Source organism: Ochotona princeps, chromosome 23 (assembly GCF_030435755.1).
Source record: "Ochotona princeps isolate mOchPri1 chromosome 23, mOchPri1.hap1, whole genome shotgun sequence".
Lineage (NCBI taxonomy): Eukaryota > Metazoa > Chordata > Mammalia > Lagomorpha > Ochotonidae > Ochotona > Ochotona princeps.
In genome coordinates, this window is record NC_080854.1 from 23,579,425 (window position 1) to 23,596,923 (window position 17,499).

At 41.6% G+C, this 17,499-nt stretch overlaps 1 protein-coding gene across 1 annotated transcript in view; it reads left to right on the plus strand.

The window, feature by feature from the left end:
• Positions 1–17,499, plus strand: part of LOC101517391 (A disintegrin and metalloproteinase with thrombospondin motifs 12) — a 212,970-nt gene that overhangs the window by 165,620 nt on the left and 29,851 nt on the right. Inside the window, exons 17-18 of the mRNA XM_058679999.1 lie at positions 3,038–3,164; positions 9,856–10,066. Coding sequence (XP_058535982.1) covers positions 3,038–3,164; positions 9,856–10,066 — 338 coding nt within the window. The remainder of the gene's footprint in view (positions 1–3,037; positions 3,165–9,855; positions 10,067–17,499) is intronic.

Sequence of the window (17,499 nt, forward strand, 5' to 3'; positions counted from 1 at the left end):
ATAGCCAATGGATTCTCTGTGAGGAAACACAGCAGAAACGTCCTGAAACCAAAGCTGGTCTCAGGAGGAAGCCGCAGAAACTCTTCTTAAGTAAGAACATTGCCTTCAGGCAGAGACTCAGGACCACTTTCAAGAATTATAAAAGATATGGATTTGGAGTAGGAGAGGTGGAGTACAAACTAACCTTCTGCTTTTAGTGTCAGCGGTTCAAGTCCTGGCTATTCCACTTCCAATCCAGCTCCCTGCCATTAACCTGAGAAAGCAATGGAGGATAGCCCATGTCCTTGGAACCCTGAACCCATGTGGGAGACCCAAAAGAAGTTTCTGACTCTTAGTTTCAGGCAAACCTAGTTCTGGCGAGTGTAGACAATTAGGGAATGAACTAGTGGGTGTACTATCTCTGTTTCTCTCTCTCTCTCTCTCTGTCTCTCTCTCTGACTTTAAAACATATACATCCTTTTTAAAAAGACACGTATTTGCCCCACGTGGCCCTAGCACTGCAGAAGTCAGTCAGTTGTGATATATTCTAGCTGGAATGTCTTTGATGCTGGGAAACTCTCAGAAACGGTTCATGTGTTAGAAATAGCTTATCAGTTCTGAACATGCCCTTACCTGGTGAACTCTATATACCCATCCCTGTTCCTTGTTTTTGGGTCTGTAGTAACCGTGGCCTGCACCTGTCATTTCCTTTTCCCCCACTTGACTGAAGTATATCTAGAAGTTAGTTCCTGCCCATGATTCATGGATTGTTATGTTTTAGTAGGAAATGGTAAATATTGAGAACTCTGGAGATGAAGCATGAAGATCTTCTGGAGATGGCTTAATCTGTCCTGCTGACTTTTCTCCTTCGTTGGAAATGCATAGGGACCAAACAGAATGTGAATGTAGTCAGTGTAATATTTACTGTAAGTGTTTCTCACAGGGCTTCTATAATGACATTTCTACTGAAGCTTACCATACGTGCTTTACCATGTATAAAGCATGGTGAGACGTGAGTCATAAGTGGGTGCACATGATCCACTCCGCCCCTCTGATGATCATACTTATATACTGCTCTTTAGAAAGCAAACTTCACTTTCATGTGACTCCTTAGACAAGTGCAGAGTGCATGCCCCTTGATGCTGCTCCATTAGACTTCGTGCACTGCAATCGTCAGAGGGCATCAACCCAACCCAGATGTTGATCTGTCACAATACCTGGAGGATTCTGTCCAATACGGTAACTCCAGCAAGGCAACAGGAGTTTTGTTGAGTTTGGATTGAGCGTATGCTATAGTGTGAAGAGAAAGTCGCTTTTACTCTGTGCACCAATTTTTAAAATAATCTAGGAAACATAGAGTAGAAGTGTGATATACTTTCAGTTGTAGTTGGCTGATAAAGCAATGTGAACCGTTAGCCTGGGCAAAACATCTCAGTGGTCCCCTGTTGTGCTGGCCCTCACTGTGACTTTCCATGTCCACCCCATGCAGCTGGCAGAAACCTCCCATCCCCAGGATCTTAGTTTACTTCTCTAGCAGTGCAGTTGCTTGGAACGCCTCCGTGGATTTCCGTGCAGGCTCTCTTTTCTCATTGTGCTCTAGAAAATGCCGCCTGCTTTCTTGTTAGCCTGTGAGTGTTGTGAGATTGTGTAGGTCTTCAATTTTCTTGTGTGCTTCCCCTGATTTGTAAATTGTGGCTGCAAAAGGAGTGTATTTTATTTTGGTACATTTTTAAAAACTGATTCCTTTATAGGACAGTTTTTTGCCTAATACTACTGAACATTCTTCAAGAACTAGCAATGCGCTTTTATTTAAAAGGTGTGTGCACACACACACAGAGTCATTCAGTATGGAAAGACAGCTCTTAAAAGTAATTGACCATGTTTGTTAATATGTAAAATATTAATATTAATTGAGGTTGCATGTGGCTTACTGGGTGACTTGGGGCTTTTCCAGTTTTGGGATTTTCCACCCCAGTGAGCCTACCATAAGCCTGTCAGCATGCCAGACTTTTCCTAAGCTGATTGCTGCATCTCTCCCAGGTCTCTGCTTGTTATTCTCACCCAGTATTTCACATTTAGTGTCCGTGTGCAGAAGAGAGGGCCACCCTTCCTCCCTGTCCACTCACCTCTCGACCCATGACATCTGGTCACTTCCTAAATTCAGTGGCGTTTTTCCTTTCTCAACCTACGGGACTTCATTGTACTTCAGTTTCCCCATGTGTTAAATAGTGATAATGATTTTGTAGCTCTCGTTGGGTTGCTGGGATGTTCAGATTACTATGTACTTTTATTGCCAGTGCATTATATCTATAATGTATTTATCTATTAATGACAGTCACACATTCATTTCAGACACTCATACCCACGCACATACAACTGGAAACCATGTCTGGGACCAGGCATTATTTTTCTTAAACTGTCACTTTTCCTGGGCTTCCCTCTTGCAAACTCTCTCAAGATAGAAGGTTTATTACTTTGTTATCAAAACCAGATGCTTGGGAGACATGATCCCCTTTGCATCTACATCTGTATCGAGGGAAAAAAATGAAACTTTTTATATATATATATAATTAAAAATAATAAAAAGAATAAATTTTAATTAAAAAAATAGTGCTTTACAAAGCATAACACCTCATACTTCACACTGTTTAAAATTTTATTGCTATCTATCAGCATTTACTAACCCCAACTTATTTAAATCTCACCATTCTCTATTATTTTATGAAGCTAATTATTTAGAAATGACCTTGAAATACCTGGGAATGGTATCTGGTTTTGGTAGCTGAAGCGTACTTGGTTTTCTTCTGACACCTTTGTGTTGATCTTGTTTCCATAGCTAGCCTGTGGCCTATATAACAGATCATGTAAATTATCCGTCAGTATTATCTACAGTGCTTCCTAAAACAACCCACTTCTTTAACCACTAAAGAACTCTGGGACAACCCTCCCACTAACTGTGAGCCTGATCACTTGACATGGTAAGCATGTCAGCTCCCCTGACAGTGAGCGGCACGTGTTTAGGATTCAAGCTGTGTGACGCTTTGTGCCCACCCCCCAGGTATCCGCCGTCAGATGGCTCACTGCATGAAGAAGGGCCATGGAACGGTGAAAGCTACATTCTGTGACCCGGAAACACAGCCCAGCAGGAGACAGAAGAAATGCTATGAACAGGACTGCCCACCCCGGTAACTACCGGCAGCACCCAGGGCTCTTTGTGTCTGCCTAGAGTGCTGCCTAATTTAATAGCAACTCAGTGTATGATGAGAAAGGAAGACTGTATGTCTTATTAGAATTATTAGAATGAATGCCATTGCTGGAATAAGTAAGGAAAAGTTGTCAGAACTTTCCATGGCAGGCTGTGAAGACATATTCTTTATAGAGATCACATGGTACTTGTGTTGATTTTCTAAATCCAAAACACTTTTGAAGAGGATCCTATGTAGATTGCCTGAAAGTTGTTTAACTAAAGGAGTTGAATTTTGCAAGGGGACTTTAGCAGCTCGCCTACAGCCTCCAGACAGCGTGGTGGCACCGTTGAATCACAGTGTACACCTGTGTTTCGCACTGCCTAGAGGGCTGGGATTCAGAGCAGGCTCTCCTGGCCGCTCCACCACTGACCTTTAGGGTGGAGGATTCTTTCATTTAAAGATGTATTTATTTGTTTTTAAAATGGTGAGTTACACACACACACACACACACAGAGTGCTTCCATCTGCAGGTTCACTCCCAAAATGGACACAATGGCCATAGCTGGGCTTGTGTGAAGCTAAGAGCCAGGAGATGCTTTTGGGTCTGCCATGTAGGTGCAGGGTCCAAAAAGATTTGGGCCATGTTTTGCTGCTTTTCCAGGCCATAAGCAGGGAGCTGGATTGGAAGTGGAACAGCCGAGACTTGAACTGCTGCCTTATAGAATGCCAGCACTGCAGGTGGAAGCTTAGCTGGCTATGCTGCAGTACCAGTCCCTGGCTGATTCTTGCAAATGGGGCTGTCCCTGACCTATATCTGCTTACAAGCCAGCAGCACCTCTTCTTCCACAATCAAGTTGTGACAAAACAAGAAATGTCTCTCAACACATTATTAAGCATCTATTCATTCTTAATCAGAAGGCAGAGATAGTTGAAGTAGTATACTTATTATATTCAAATAGTATGTCAGCTTCTCAGGGGAAGAAATACTCAGTGCCTCAGTTGGCATCCCAAAGGCAGTAGTTATCAGGGGTCTGAGTCCAGAGCAGTCTGTCTCTGTTAGAAGGAACAGACTTCCAAGCAAGATGTGCACCCCCTCGTGGCCTATGTGGAAAACAAGGTAAGCAGTGTGGCATCTGTGATGGACACCACCTGCTGAGACCTAGGAGACAGCTGAGGATGTCAGCTAGACACAGAAAAAATGTTGGAAATTCAGTATGATTTGATGCTTTAGAATAAGCATCCATCTGTATCTAACAGCTTGACTTCACTGTTTTCAGAATTAACTTCTTGTGTGGGTGGGTGAATTTCTTTTTTTCTGTGTGTGTGGTAGGGAGTAAATTTCTTTACCTACTCTATATTTCTATCACCAGGACCTTCTAGTTGGGGATAACTCTAGAATAAGACTCAGCTAGGAGAACCAAAGGAATGTGGCAAGTTGGGGTAAGAGTCCCAAGGCTCAGACAAGCCAGGAGCTAAGGCTGAAGCCTGACACTAAAGTGGAAAAAGAGCCCAGAGAAATTATTGGTAATACTGGAGAAGCTCATGCACTTGAAGTTGGCCCTTAAATTCAGCAAAGTGGTAGGCTGAAAAACAACACTGTTGATATCCACATCCTGATTCCTGGAGTGTGAAATGTGACCTTATTCAGAGAAAGGCTCTTCTTGGCAGAGATGATTAAAATTGTGGAAATGGTCACACTGTCCTTGGTCATCCAGGGTGTCACCACAGTGTCCTTATAAGAAGGAGGCAGAAGGAATTCAACACACCTGGAAAAGGAAATGTGAGAACAGAGCAAAGGGAAGTGAAGACCTTGACCTTGAGAGTTGGAAGGATGCAGTGAGCAGCCACCACATCCTGAAAGAGGCAGAGAGATGCCTTTTCAGCAGTGTCTCTGCGGGCTGGACAGCCTGGCCAATATCTTGATCTCGGACCAGTATGACTGGCAGTGGACATGTGCCCTCCAAAACTATCAGAGACTGAATTTCTGTTGCTTCAAGTCCCTGCATTCATGGTCATTTGTTACAGCAGCCCCAGAGAACTCAGAGTTTAATACCAATATCATAAAGAATCCAAAGAGCTTTCCAACAAGTCATAAAGTTCCCACACTGCATAATCACAAAAGGATTTGGGAGACTGACACAAATGTGGCATTCTCTTAAGAAGCTTGCAGGCACTATCAGATCCCTGTGCTTTGGCTAGAAGGGCTGTTTGAGGGCTGGCCCTTTTAGTAGGTTATCTGGATCTTTCCCAAAACCCTGCTTTCCTTGTGGTTTGTTGGTTATCTGGTACCTCTTCATCTCTGGATTGTAACAACAGCTTGCTAGAACAAAGTCAATGCTACCCCTTTCTCTCCTCCAATGTTTCTCAAACTGAGCACTTGGAGGCAGCTTATTGATTCCAAGAAGTTTTGAAATAGACAGGGTAGCCCCCCTCATGACACTTTCATGGAAGTCCTGCTGGCCATGAACAGGAGCAGGCTGGCTGCCAGCATCCAGAGCAAATGATCGATTTTGCAGCTGCCGACTCTCCCTTCCACATTGCCACACTTTGGGGAGAAAATGGACACATCCCACTGCCCAGCTTCGGCCGTTGTATTGGAAACAATTTCCTCCAAACAATTTGAAGATTATGCCTAAGGAGGCAGAACGACGCACAAGCAATTTGACAAGTCTCTTTAAATCTTTGTCAGTCGGTAGCGTTTACGCTTTGATTTAAGCTGTTTCCTTCTCTTGGACATTTATTTCCCCAGGTCTGAGTTCCTTTAAAGCTATTTCTGTACACAGTAATTGTCTGGGCCCAAATTTATGGTCACTGGATATCAACAGAATTAGCATATGGAACAGTTCAGATCGCAAACCAAAGATACAGCCTTCAGGGGAAAATGCTAATGACCCCGATGGTGTTTTGTTGAATTCTTGAAGTAAAATGTTTGTTCCTGGCTTTGTTTTTGCACCCAAGGTCCCACTCCCCCACCACATGCACGCACACATGTACACACATGCTTATGTTCCAAATCTATGGGTGCCTGTATTTAGGACATTTCTTGACTGTATATAATGTTATTAATTTCATGTGAAATATTTGTCATATATGCAGATTAATATAAAAGAGAGATGAGTAATTCTGTCATTACACAGATACAATGCCAAAGGCACCAGTATTTACATACACACATATTCTTTTCCATAAATCTGTATTTGCTTAGTTCATCTGAGCCACAATCGTCCTTAGAAAGTCCCATATGTCCTAGTTCACAGTCCATCTGTATTGAAAGAGATTAGGCTCTTTGACGTGGTTGTAATTTTCAATCTTGCAAATGTTAATTATGCACAACACATGTAGATATGATTTCCAAAAATGCATCCTGAAATAAGATATGGTAATAGAATCCCCTAAAATAAGACATAATGGTAAATTTGCAAATGTTTTCATGTCTTTTTATTGCATTTCCACTTCCGCTAATGCTTATGAGATAGTGGAAGGAGAGAAAGTGGATGCCACCTCCAGGGGGTCAACGAGGAAGCAAGAGTTCAGAGAAAGCTGATGCTACCTCCAGGTAGTAAGAGTTCAGAGAAAGCTGATGCTACCTCCAGGTAGTAAGAGTTCAGAGAAAGCTGATGCTATGCCCCAACGGAAGAGGACAGCTCTGGAGTCACTGTTTTTCAAACCCTTTCCCTATTTCCATATCACTGACTCCTATCAGCAAATAGGTGTTCTTAATGCTTGTGCAGCTGGGGTAGACACTACCTTCACATCAATTTTGAAAGGTCACTTTGCTGCAAGTGGTAAAGCCTGGACTTGAACCCAGATCTGTCAGCCAAAATGTTTCTGCCACCACAACATACTGCCACCGGGGGTCTCAGCATGAGCATGGCTCAGAAGGAAATTTTCCATTTGGAAAGATTTCTCTCACATTAAAATGCGAGGAAAATGTATAAGCTGAAGAGCCTGGCTCCAAAACCAAAGCATGCATGCAAATTCATCCAGGGCTTAGGAAATTAATTTGTTTTTATAAAAAAAAGCTAGTCATTGAGGATAATTGTGTTCATATGATTTAATTTTGCAAGTCCAATTGTTCAGCTGCAGATGCACTGCAATTTGCAGCATGTAGCTCTGTCGCCTCATTTCCACAGTATCTGAAAGGCTCAGACTCATCACTCAAAGCTGTCATTTCATGTGCAAGATTGAATCTTTGTTATTCCTGAATCATTTTTTCCATAATATCTTCTTACTTTAAATTCCAACATTCTTTGTTCTTCCCCAGTGGAGTATTCAAGATAAAAAAATAGTTTCAGTTTAACAAAACTTCTGATTATATAAACAAGAGAAATACGCACAACATCACTAATGAGTTTCAGGACGAAGGCTTTGCATAGCGTGTTCTAGGATGGAGTTGCTTGTCAAGAAAGAATTTCTTTGGAATGAAAGTGTGTGTGAGTCCAGACAAAGGTCATTTGAGTTTCTTCTTCCCACTGACACCTCTCGGGAGAATCATCTCCAAGGCTACAGCTGTGATGGTGCCCAGCCTTGTCCAAAATGCTCCAGAAGCGTCTGATAACAATTCAGGCAACTCTGGTGGCTGCACATAGTTACAATGAACAAATAATTGTACCACAACTTAAGCTCAGGGCTTCTCAGCCTTAACACAATTGCCACTTTGGACCAGATGCCCTGTGACATGGTCAGAGGTTTAATTGCTGGCCTCTGCCTGCAAGATGCCAGCACCATACACCTCCATGTGTGACAATGGAAAACAACTTCAGATATTGCCAAGTGCCAGAAGGGCATGGACTGGGAAAATTCTATGGAATAAAAAAAAGAGAGAGAGAGAGAGGACTGAGCATGCTTGTGTGTAGGGATAACAAGAAAGCCACAGAAAATAAAGTTAAAGGAACAGGATACATTCAGAATGTGGAGAACCTATGTATATATGACAAGGAAATAAGAGGGTTAATATTGTAGTAATGATTCTTATGCTGAGATTTGGAGTGTCAAATGAATTGTGTTTTGGAACATAAATGCTACTAGGGAAAAGATGACAAGAAACATCATTATGAAAGTTGACATTTTAAAGGAAATTACTGTTCTGAACAACAGTTTAGCAAGGTCAATTGGGGCTTAAAGTTATCTGAGTGATGCAATTGGAAAGAGACAAGTGAGTTGATTTTCTGATTATTGGAATTATACAAGCAAGTGCTTGTTGAAGCATTAGTGGAAGCTACAGATTAGAGCAGGGTGAGGGTGTTCTGCTCTTTCCCTCTGACCTACCTGTCCAAATGAAAGTACAATTTCCCAGGAAACCATGGGTTTTTAAGTGTTTGAAACACACATGTGCACAGGTGGACACACATGCAGGTTGTGTAAAATGCATACTAAAACAAGAGTGCATTCTGTGAAGGAAATTTAGACACAGTGACATCCATTCATTTGGTACCAAGACCATCAGTGATTTTCAACCCTGATTTACATAAATCATCAGGGAACCTTCAAAAACACTGAGGTCTTGGCCCAACCGCAGGAAATTCTGATTCAATGGAGAAAGAACAGAAAATTCAGATCATTAATTAGCCAAGTTTCAATTGCTCTGTTTGTGAAGAAAGCTGATACGTAAGAAAAATCTCTTTTTTTTTCTTTTTCATTCTTACCAAAGAAAAATCAGTGAATACATTAATAAATAGACTTCAGAGAATGGGGTTGGGAGTGGGGGTTAATGAAGCAGCACTGAGCATTTTGAGCAGTGTGGAAACACTGTCAAGGACTCTCTCGTCCCATGGCCGAGTGCCTAGCTTAGAGACCTGGCTCTGCTTCTAGTTACAGCTCCTGCTAACGTGTACCCTGGGAGGCCCTAGATGATGGCTCAAGGAGGTGGATGTGTGCCACCCATAGGAAAAACCTACATTGAATTCCCAGCTCTTAGCTTAGCCTGACCCAGCTCTTGCTGTTGTAATCATTTGGGGAACAAACTAGCAGTTGGAAGATCTCCATGTCTGTCTGTCTCTCTCTCTCTCTCTCTCTTTCACATACACACACACACACACACACACCACAATCAATCTTTTCCCGTATCAAAGTAAATGTTTCTTAAGAAACAATAAGGGCAATGGCAATGTCTCTGACTGATCAATTCCCATATAGTCAAAAACTGGTATTTTATTCACATTGGAATAGAAAACCATTTTATTAAATAATTAGATTATATTGCTCGGTAGCTACAGTAAAAAAAATAAGTAACGGTAATCAGTTTTGATCTTATTGTTTGTTGGACTCTGTACTGTGTACTTTACATGAATTAGCTTGTAATTTAATCTACAGCGTTTGTATAAAGTAGTATTTGTTACACCCATTTAATTGATGAGAAAATGAGGCTGAAACTTCTTGCACAGAAGACAAATAGATAAAAGCTTTCTTGGTTGAAAAAACATATACGAATAGTGGATATATGCATACATTTACAAGTTCAGAATCCTACTTGTTCGGCAGCTGCTTAGGCCAGGTACTTTGCTGTGCTCTGGCAGTACTGTTGAATGAGTCACTAGAGCGTATTGCAGAATGCATCCTGGTGGGCTGAAGCATCTTTGGGAAACTTCCAGTTCCGTAATCAGTGCTTCTGTGTTGTCTTTGCAGTAGCTGGATTGAATGCATATGTGCTTTGGGTGACCTTCTATCTTATGTCCATATCTACGTACAGATGGTGGGCAGGGGAGTGGGAAGCATGTTCCACCACATGTGGCCCATATGGAGTGAAGAAGCGAACCGTGTTGTGCATCCAGACCATGGGCTCTGATGAACAGGCTCTCCCAGCGACTGACTGCCTGCACCTGCTGAAGCCCAGATCCCTCATTTCCTGTAACAGAGATATCCTGTGTCCATCGGACTGGACGGTGGGCAACTGGAGTGAGGTAAGCTCAGAAAGGAAAATGGCATTATTCAGGCATCCTCAACCCCGTACCCAGTCCTTCTCGCTACTCAAGGGACCTTGGATAAAATTTCATAATGGACAACTTGAAGCCATCACCTCTTGCTTGTTTCTGGCTTTCACAACATGCGGTATCTACCTGTTTCCCATTTTTACAGGATCTTGTTCTCTCTTTCTAATGACCTACCAGGGATAAGGTGAACACTGTTCATACAGGCTTACTGATAACTCATTAGAATTTTTACTAGCTCATTGTTAAACCATTGGTAGCAAACCAACCCTAAGAACTAGCTTACCAAACATCTATCAACATTTCCCCATAGTTAACTAAAACCAAGGACCATTCCAATAGTGATGCAAAGACGTAGAGTATGCCTGATACTCAGAGAAGAAACTGCTCAAATTGCCCATTCAGCCTCTGGCTGGGACAGCTACTAGCTTAGCCACTTAAGTTCAAATAAATGTTGTGTTATCCCCAAATTAATTTGATCTAATTTTCTTAGTATAGTTTGAAATCAGTGGAGCGGAAGGCTAGGAAAAATCTCCAACTTTAATTATCTTTGGTTTACTATGAAACCTAGTCCTGGCAGGCCTTGGGCTCCCAGGATGAGTAGAAGAAATAAAAACTTTTTCTCCCTCTGATTTGGAATCTCCAATGACCTCAGTTTTTCCTCCCTATGTGCCTTTCAGTCAATGATCAAAGAACTGGCTAGCAAGAAATTATTTTTAAAAATACACAGGCTATGATTAAGAGATGGACAAAGGCACACATACAAAGAAAATCAAGTTGCAAGCTGTCAGAGGTACATAACTGGCCTGTGCACTGAAAAAAAAAGTGTATGTGTAAGTGATAAACCACAGTTTCTTCCTGCTGTTCCTGGAAAAGAATCATCTTAGCTTGTGGCTGGTTGTTCTATTAGTCCACTGCCAACCTAGATTGCTCTAAATTACAGTGTTATCAAAATAAAGACTGAAGGGAGTATTGTAACTGGCCCATTAAATCTGTTTACCAAAAATGGTTTGGCTGTATCCAAACAGTTAATAATTCTTGTCATGTAGAATTTGCTAATTGCCAGAATCTTAATGCTTTTTCAAAGAACTGCAATTACGGATTTAGCTGAGGAGTTCCAATTGTGTTTGTGTTTATGGGGAGCACAATAACGTGTCTTAACTGCAGAACAAGGGAACCAAGAAATTGGCATGATGGGGCAATGATGATTGTAAGCCAAAAGATAGTAAACCAAAGATAATTAAAGTTGGAGATTTTTCCTAGCCTTCCACTCCACGTCTGGGATTCCTAGGATAGGTTGTGGCCTGGTTGATTGACAGCATTCAGGGAATTCAGTTTCTGGCATCCACCTGACAGCAAAATAGAAAGAGTGAGCTGATGCCTTCATTCCGGAACTTTTGGTTGAGTGAATCAGCCTCAAAATATTCATCAAATGGGCATCCCTTTCTTCTCTTTGCTGTCTTGCTAATGTCCTCGCCTGAGCTTTGATGGATTGTGATGGAGTGTCTGACATTCTAATTGTGCACAGATATCTTTGTCAAAGAGTTGACGTAGCGATCCTGGTACACTGTATTTGTCATCCGAGTTTGGTTTGACATGAACATTATTTGAAGTATAGTGGCACTCCAGCAGTACCAAATTATTTGAGTCCTTTAGGTCACCCAGTATGAATCTGAAACTGGAAAATCACTGGGCTAAGAGACCCAAACATTCAGCCTCCTAGCCAAGCAAGGCAGAAAGAAAAAAAGAAAAACCCATGAGCTGCTATTCCCTGTCAAGGAAATTCCACCAACCCAAGGAATGAGTGAGGGTGGACTCTGCCACTTTGGACTGGCACTCTTGCCCGCAGCAGTCATCAGGACTGTCATTTCCCCTTCTGGCCTCTCAAATCACACCAAGAATCTTACCCTGCTTTGACCTAACCAACTTTCTGGGTCTAGAGAGAAGAGAAAGGGAATGTGGTTTTTAATAAAGACATGAACCTGCCTCAGCGCAGCAGGCAGCACTTCAGCCTCGTAAAGACATGCTATCAGAGTTTCTGTGACCAGGTGAGTAGCTTTTCCTAGGAACATGGCCCTCTAGGTTCAAATCCGGCTTCTACCACTTAGCAGGTATATAAATGTAACCTCACTGTAGTTACCTCTAGGTTTCTTTCATTTGTTTTCTCTACACATGGAATGGAGTTGACAATAGTGCCTATCTGCAAAGAAATATGATTAAATGGATTAATATTTCTGAAGTTCTTACTAGAATAGTGCAAGCCATGTTATACATATGAGCATTTGCTTATAAAATGAACAGCTGGACCTGAAAATAACACCGTCTGTTGAGTGCTTTATTGGATATAGAGATTGTCTCATTTAACCCTTAAAATAGCTCTGTGAGGTTGATATTAGTTCATTAATTCTTCCATTTTAGGACTGAGTATCATGAACTATAAGGAATGAGATCATTTATTCAGTTTCCTATTTTTGATAAATAATAGAAGTGGGCTTCAATATTAGCTCTAATTTAAAGTCAATCTCAAGATTAATGAGCAGTGGAGCTCTAGTTTGTTTGCCATCAAACCTTCTCTTTGTTTGGTCTGGTTCTCACAATGGTTCCACAACCATAGAGACTATTTTGCTTAGCTTGGTTTGCCTATGCATACGGCAAGCATGAGACTTAACAGAATCCGGGATGTGTGAGCTCGCTTACACACAGCTTCTCTTTCCAAAGGCATTTCTGAACTTAAAACATAAAATAAATCTGGTTGTTAAAGTGGCAAAATATAAGTTATGGCTAGGACTAGGAGCAGAAATAGCATGGGACTAATAAAGTTAGTGTGATTAAACTTGTTGTAGCCATTAAACTTGTGACAAAACTGACACAATGTGTTCTGTAATTTTTTTCTGTTTCTTAGCTGGAAGCCTTATTCCTCTTCAGGAGACTCCTCTAACACACTAAATAACCTTTATGTGGCTCCAGTAATATGATTAAAGTATGTTTTAATAAGCTGATTTGTAAGAATTCTGCCATGTTTTTCTTTGGATGACTGGATGGATTCATGGGTGGTTAACTGCTGAAAACATCAAGCAGTGATTAAATGCAGCTGACTTTGAGTATCCAGACCGCAGGAAGCAAGAAGAGTATAAATACAGCTTCCAGAGACTCATTTAGGTTCTAGTTTTATGTGGCATGAACTTGATTTTTCCAGAAATGATTTCACCTTACAGAGCTTTGATTTCCTCTACCACAAACCAGAATAATCAGTACGTTATTTCTTCTGTCTGGTAGACTAATAAACTTGGCAGTACAGTAAGTTTTCTAAGTTTTCCAGCCAGCCTTGGAAATCTGTAATTCTGTGACCTTGGGCTAATATTAACCCACTCTCAATGTTTCCTCACATAAAAGGGCAGGGTAATTGAAAAGATGGAATGAAATGATCATGAAGTACCTAGGGTAGTACCTGGAAGCTAGTGGGTGATGATTACATGAGCAAGGGATTGTTTTCCATGCTATTTATGCAATCCTTTCCTGTTGGTGGCACCCATATAGCCTGAAGGAATTATCCTGTGGTCACTTGTATTTTTGTGTCATCCTCTCCTTTCTAAGGATCATTTTTTTGCATGGAGTATAGGAAGCCCAATGTTAGATTTTCAAGGGGTTACAAAAATGTTTGACCTCTTAAAATATATATATATATATATCATTTTTTGCATCTATAATGCTTCACATCAGAACTTAATATTCAATTGCAGATGAATAGCAAACAGTGAAAATTTAGTATGTTGAATAGTTTTAATAGATAATAAAACAGTTAATCCCCACAGTGGACTTTATAACCACACTTTATAGGTCAAGAAACTGAAACATAGAGACATTTAGAAACTTGCCCAAAGTCACACAGCCACCAAGCAATGGGACCAGCATTTGAATGCAAATAAGTTACTACTTCAAACACTGTGGCATTCCATATCTCAGATGTTTGTAAACTGCAGAAATATAGTTTATATTTCTACAAACTGTTGAAAACTCTTGTATAAGAAATACATCTTTTTGGAAAAGTTCATAAACCCTCTTTTCTCATTTTGTAGGAATTCCAGATCATACAAAATGATTTCTGAGAAATCAGAGCTTCCTAACAGTAAAATGAAATTATCCTGACCAAACAATTTCAAAAACAAAAACACAAAAACCCTTTCGCATTATTTTTATGGCAAAAAATTACATTTTACTTGATTGGAAATGTACGCTTGACAGGACAAGAAGTTACTGAGACTCTGATAGGTGCAGAGTTATTCCTGAGGATGCTGTGCAGAATGACTAAGCACGTTAAGTGCTGATGGAGGTCACCGAACTCTCCCTGGCTGTTTAAATAGAATGCAACAGAAAACATCAATGTCCTATCTGTTAGCGAATGAAAGACAAAGCAAGACCCAGGTGAAGTCCCATAGGGAATTGTAGTAGGTACTTTTGCAATGACACCCTCTGCCATTCTCAGCCAATGTCCCAGGCATTTGTACCAGGTTAACCCGTGATGGCCTCAGTCACATCCTCTTTAGTGGGGATATCACTTGTTCTGATGTCCCAGTTCTTCACAGGTGGCAGCTGGTTGTGCTCTGCCTGGGTTTCTCAAGGCGCAGACATGGCACCTTTCTTGAAACAGCTGATCACAGAGACTCGATGCGAGCCTCAGTAGTTCTCTACAATATGTCTATATGTTATATTCTATAACATAATGGGTTAGTTTCACAGAGTTGCTCTGACAAAAAATGATAAAAATGTATTGTCTCATAGCTCTGAAAGCCACAAGTCCAAATGAAAGTGTCAGGGGGGTTGGTCGCACTCCTCTGAAGGCTGCAAGGAAGAACCATTTCATGTTTCCCCCCAAGCTTCTGGTGGTTCGCTGGCAGTCTTTGACATTGCTTGGCTCATATAAACACCATCACATTGGTGTTCTTTCCATATATACATACATCTGTGTCCCAAATCTTATAGATGTGGAAATCCACATTTATAAGGACAGTAGTCCTATTGAGAAGGCGGACCTAATGAACTCATTTCAACTGGATTCCCTCTGTAAAAATCCATTTCCAAATAAGAACATACTGTGGCCAGGGTATTAGGACATCGACATGTGTGTTAGAGGTGGTGGTGAGGGGACAATTCAATCCACATCAGGTACTGAGTGCTTCCATGAGTGCTTCCACTTCTTTTTCAACCTGCCTTTTAAAGTACGAGATTCAGTCATTCATTTACAAATGACAAAGTATTAGTAGTTTATCTACTAAGCCCTTTAACCCAAAACTCACTGGAAAATAAAGATCCAACTGTGATTCTGACTAAACTGTCCTTCAGCTCACAGCTCTGTGGCAGTTGAGCCCCTGCCTGGTCCCCTCCCGACAGTGCAGCCCACGTGGGTGGGGCTGGCCAGTGCAGCAGCAGGCCTCTTTCTCAGCGAGAAGCCTTACTCCAGGAGTGGTGGCAAGTGAGGGCACAATATCTCCTGTGAGCTGCTCACTTGGTACAGGTTCAAAATGATAAGGTAAAGGCCTGTGATAATCAGACCTGAAATTGGGTTTGAGGATTCTGAAGCTACCAATTGAGAGGGGTTCTAAGTGTGGTGTGTGTGTGCTGTATTTATCTCATCTCAAGGGCTTGACAGCTCCTAAGGAGATAAGCACAGTTGGGAAGGTGTACTGAAAGACTCATCAGGCTGCATATAAAGCAGCTGCCTGGTCTGCCTTGACTGTGGGAAAGGGCAGCTTCGTGTTGAGACTTGGCGTGCCTGGCAGATAGCACTGCCCTGCTGAGCGCCTATACCCCAGTGCTGCAGAGCCACACCCCTGGTGTCTGTGTGTGGAAGGTGGGGTGTTGGGGAAACTGCACATCCCCAGGCCCTCCATCCCTGAGGTCTGATGTTGCCATTTGTCCCATTCCCAAATAGTATGCATTGCTCTCAGACTATCAACTTGCGTCGTCCCCAGAGCATCCTTGGCCGATGCCTGCTGCCTCCTCTCAATCTCCAGCTGAGGAAGCTGGCAAGAGTCACAGGACAAAGCAGTTAATCATAAAGACAGATGAGAGAATTTGAATTCTATCTCATAGATTTTATGTTTCTTTTCCTATAGATCAATATGGGGTTAGAAGCACATACTCCTATACTTTGTGTTTTGCAAAATTTTATAAAAGTATAAAACAAAGGCTACCTTGCTTAGGGGCATGAGAAATATTTCAGGCCAAAATAAACAAGCAGAAGGGGTATGGAAAGAGGCGTTTGTATCGGAGCACATCTAACATGTCTCAGAAAGAAAAACTGATAAGAGACTACGTGCTGCCTGAGTACAGGTGGCATTACTTGGGCCTTGTTTGTGAATCAGCTCTCAAAATGGAGCCCATCTGAAGCAACCAGCATGCAGACCAGTGGTGTTGATAAAGTTTTACAAAGCAGAAATTTGGAAATCCAGGGGACTCAGATGAGAAGTAAGCTAGTGGAAAGATGGTTAACAGGTCTAAAAGAGAGCACAAACTGTCTTCATACATGAGAAGGGCAGAAATATAACAGCAAACCAGGAAGATAGTACCTCCAGGCCTTATCTTTCCAGGCTCTAAGTAAGGAATCATGGAAGGTTCCAGAAGCTACTATTTTCTCACTGGGGGCTGCTGAGACCTTTGGTCAGATAGCCTCCACTTTGATGAGAAATGAGGGTGCATTCCATAGTCTGTGAAGGACTCTTCCACTAAAGATTATTTCCAATGTACTTGAAAGATCAGGTGATCAATGTTAGAGCCTGTGATTATTTTCTTGACATCTTGACACCACAGGCTCATCTTGAGCCCAGATCTGAAGCCAGATCACTTCTGCAGCTGCGCGTTCTCTCCTGCATTTCAAAGGAGCTGATTATGCATCAATGCCTCATTTTGCTTGATTGGAACCAAATAAAGGGGAGGTTTTCTACATCAGTATTATTTTCCTGTCTAGAGGAAATTGAAAATGAGCTTTGAGAAACCAAGTTATTTAAGCTAAACATTATATAAGCTCATGGGTGTAAATTTCTTCATTTTTCATTTTTTTTCCCATAGCAAATCAGTCGTCCAGGTGACTCATTCATTAGTCGCACCCTTGGAGGGTGGAGGATGGCAGAACATATACCTGGAGGATCACAGTGATCCAGAAAAGAAAGATGCTAAACCAAACTAGCTTTTATCATCTCATAAAACTAGCTTTCTATCTCATGAGGACTCCTTCCCAAAGGCATGGCTTCAATTGTTAACAACCTGCAACCAGGCCAATCTCACCTACTGCATTGGGATCAAACCTTTACACTCTTAAGCACCATTAACTAATGACTTTGAGGTTGGTGAGCCAAATTCTCTTCAGATGAGATCTGGCACGATCAAGATAATGGGGCTCTAAACAGCCA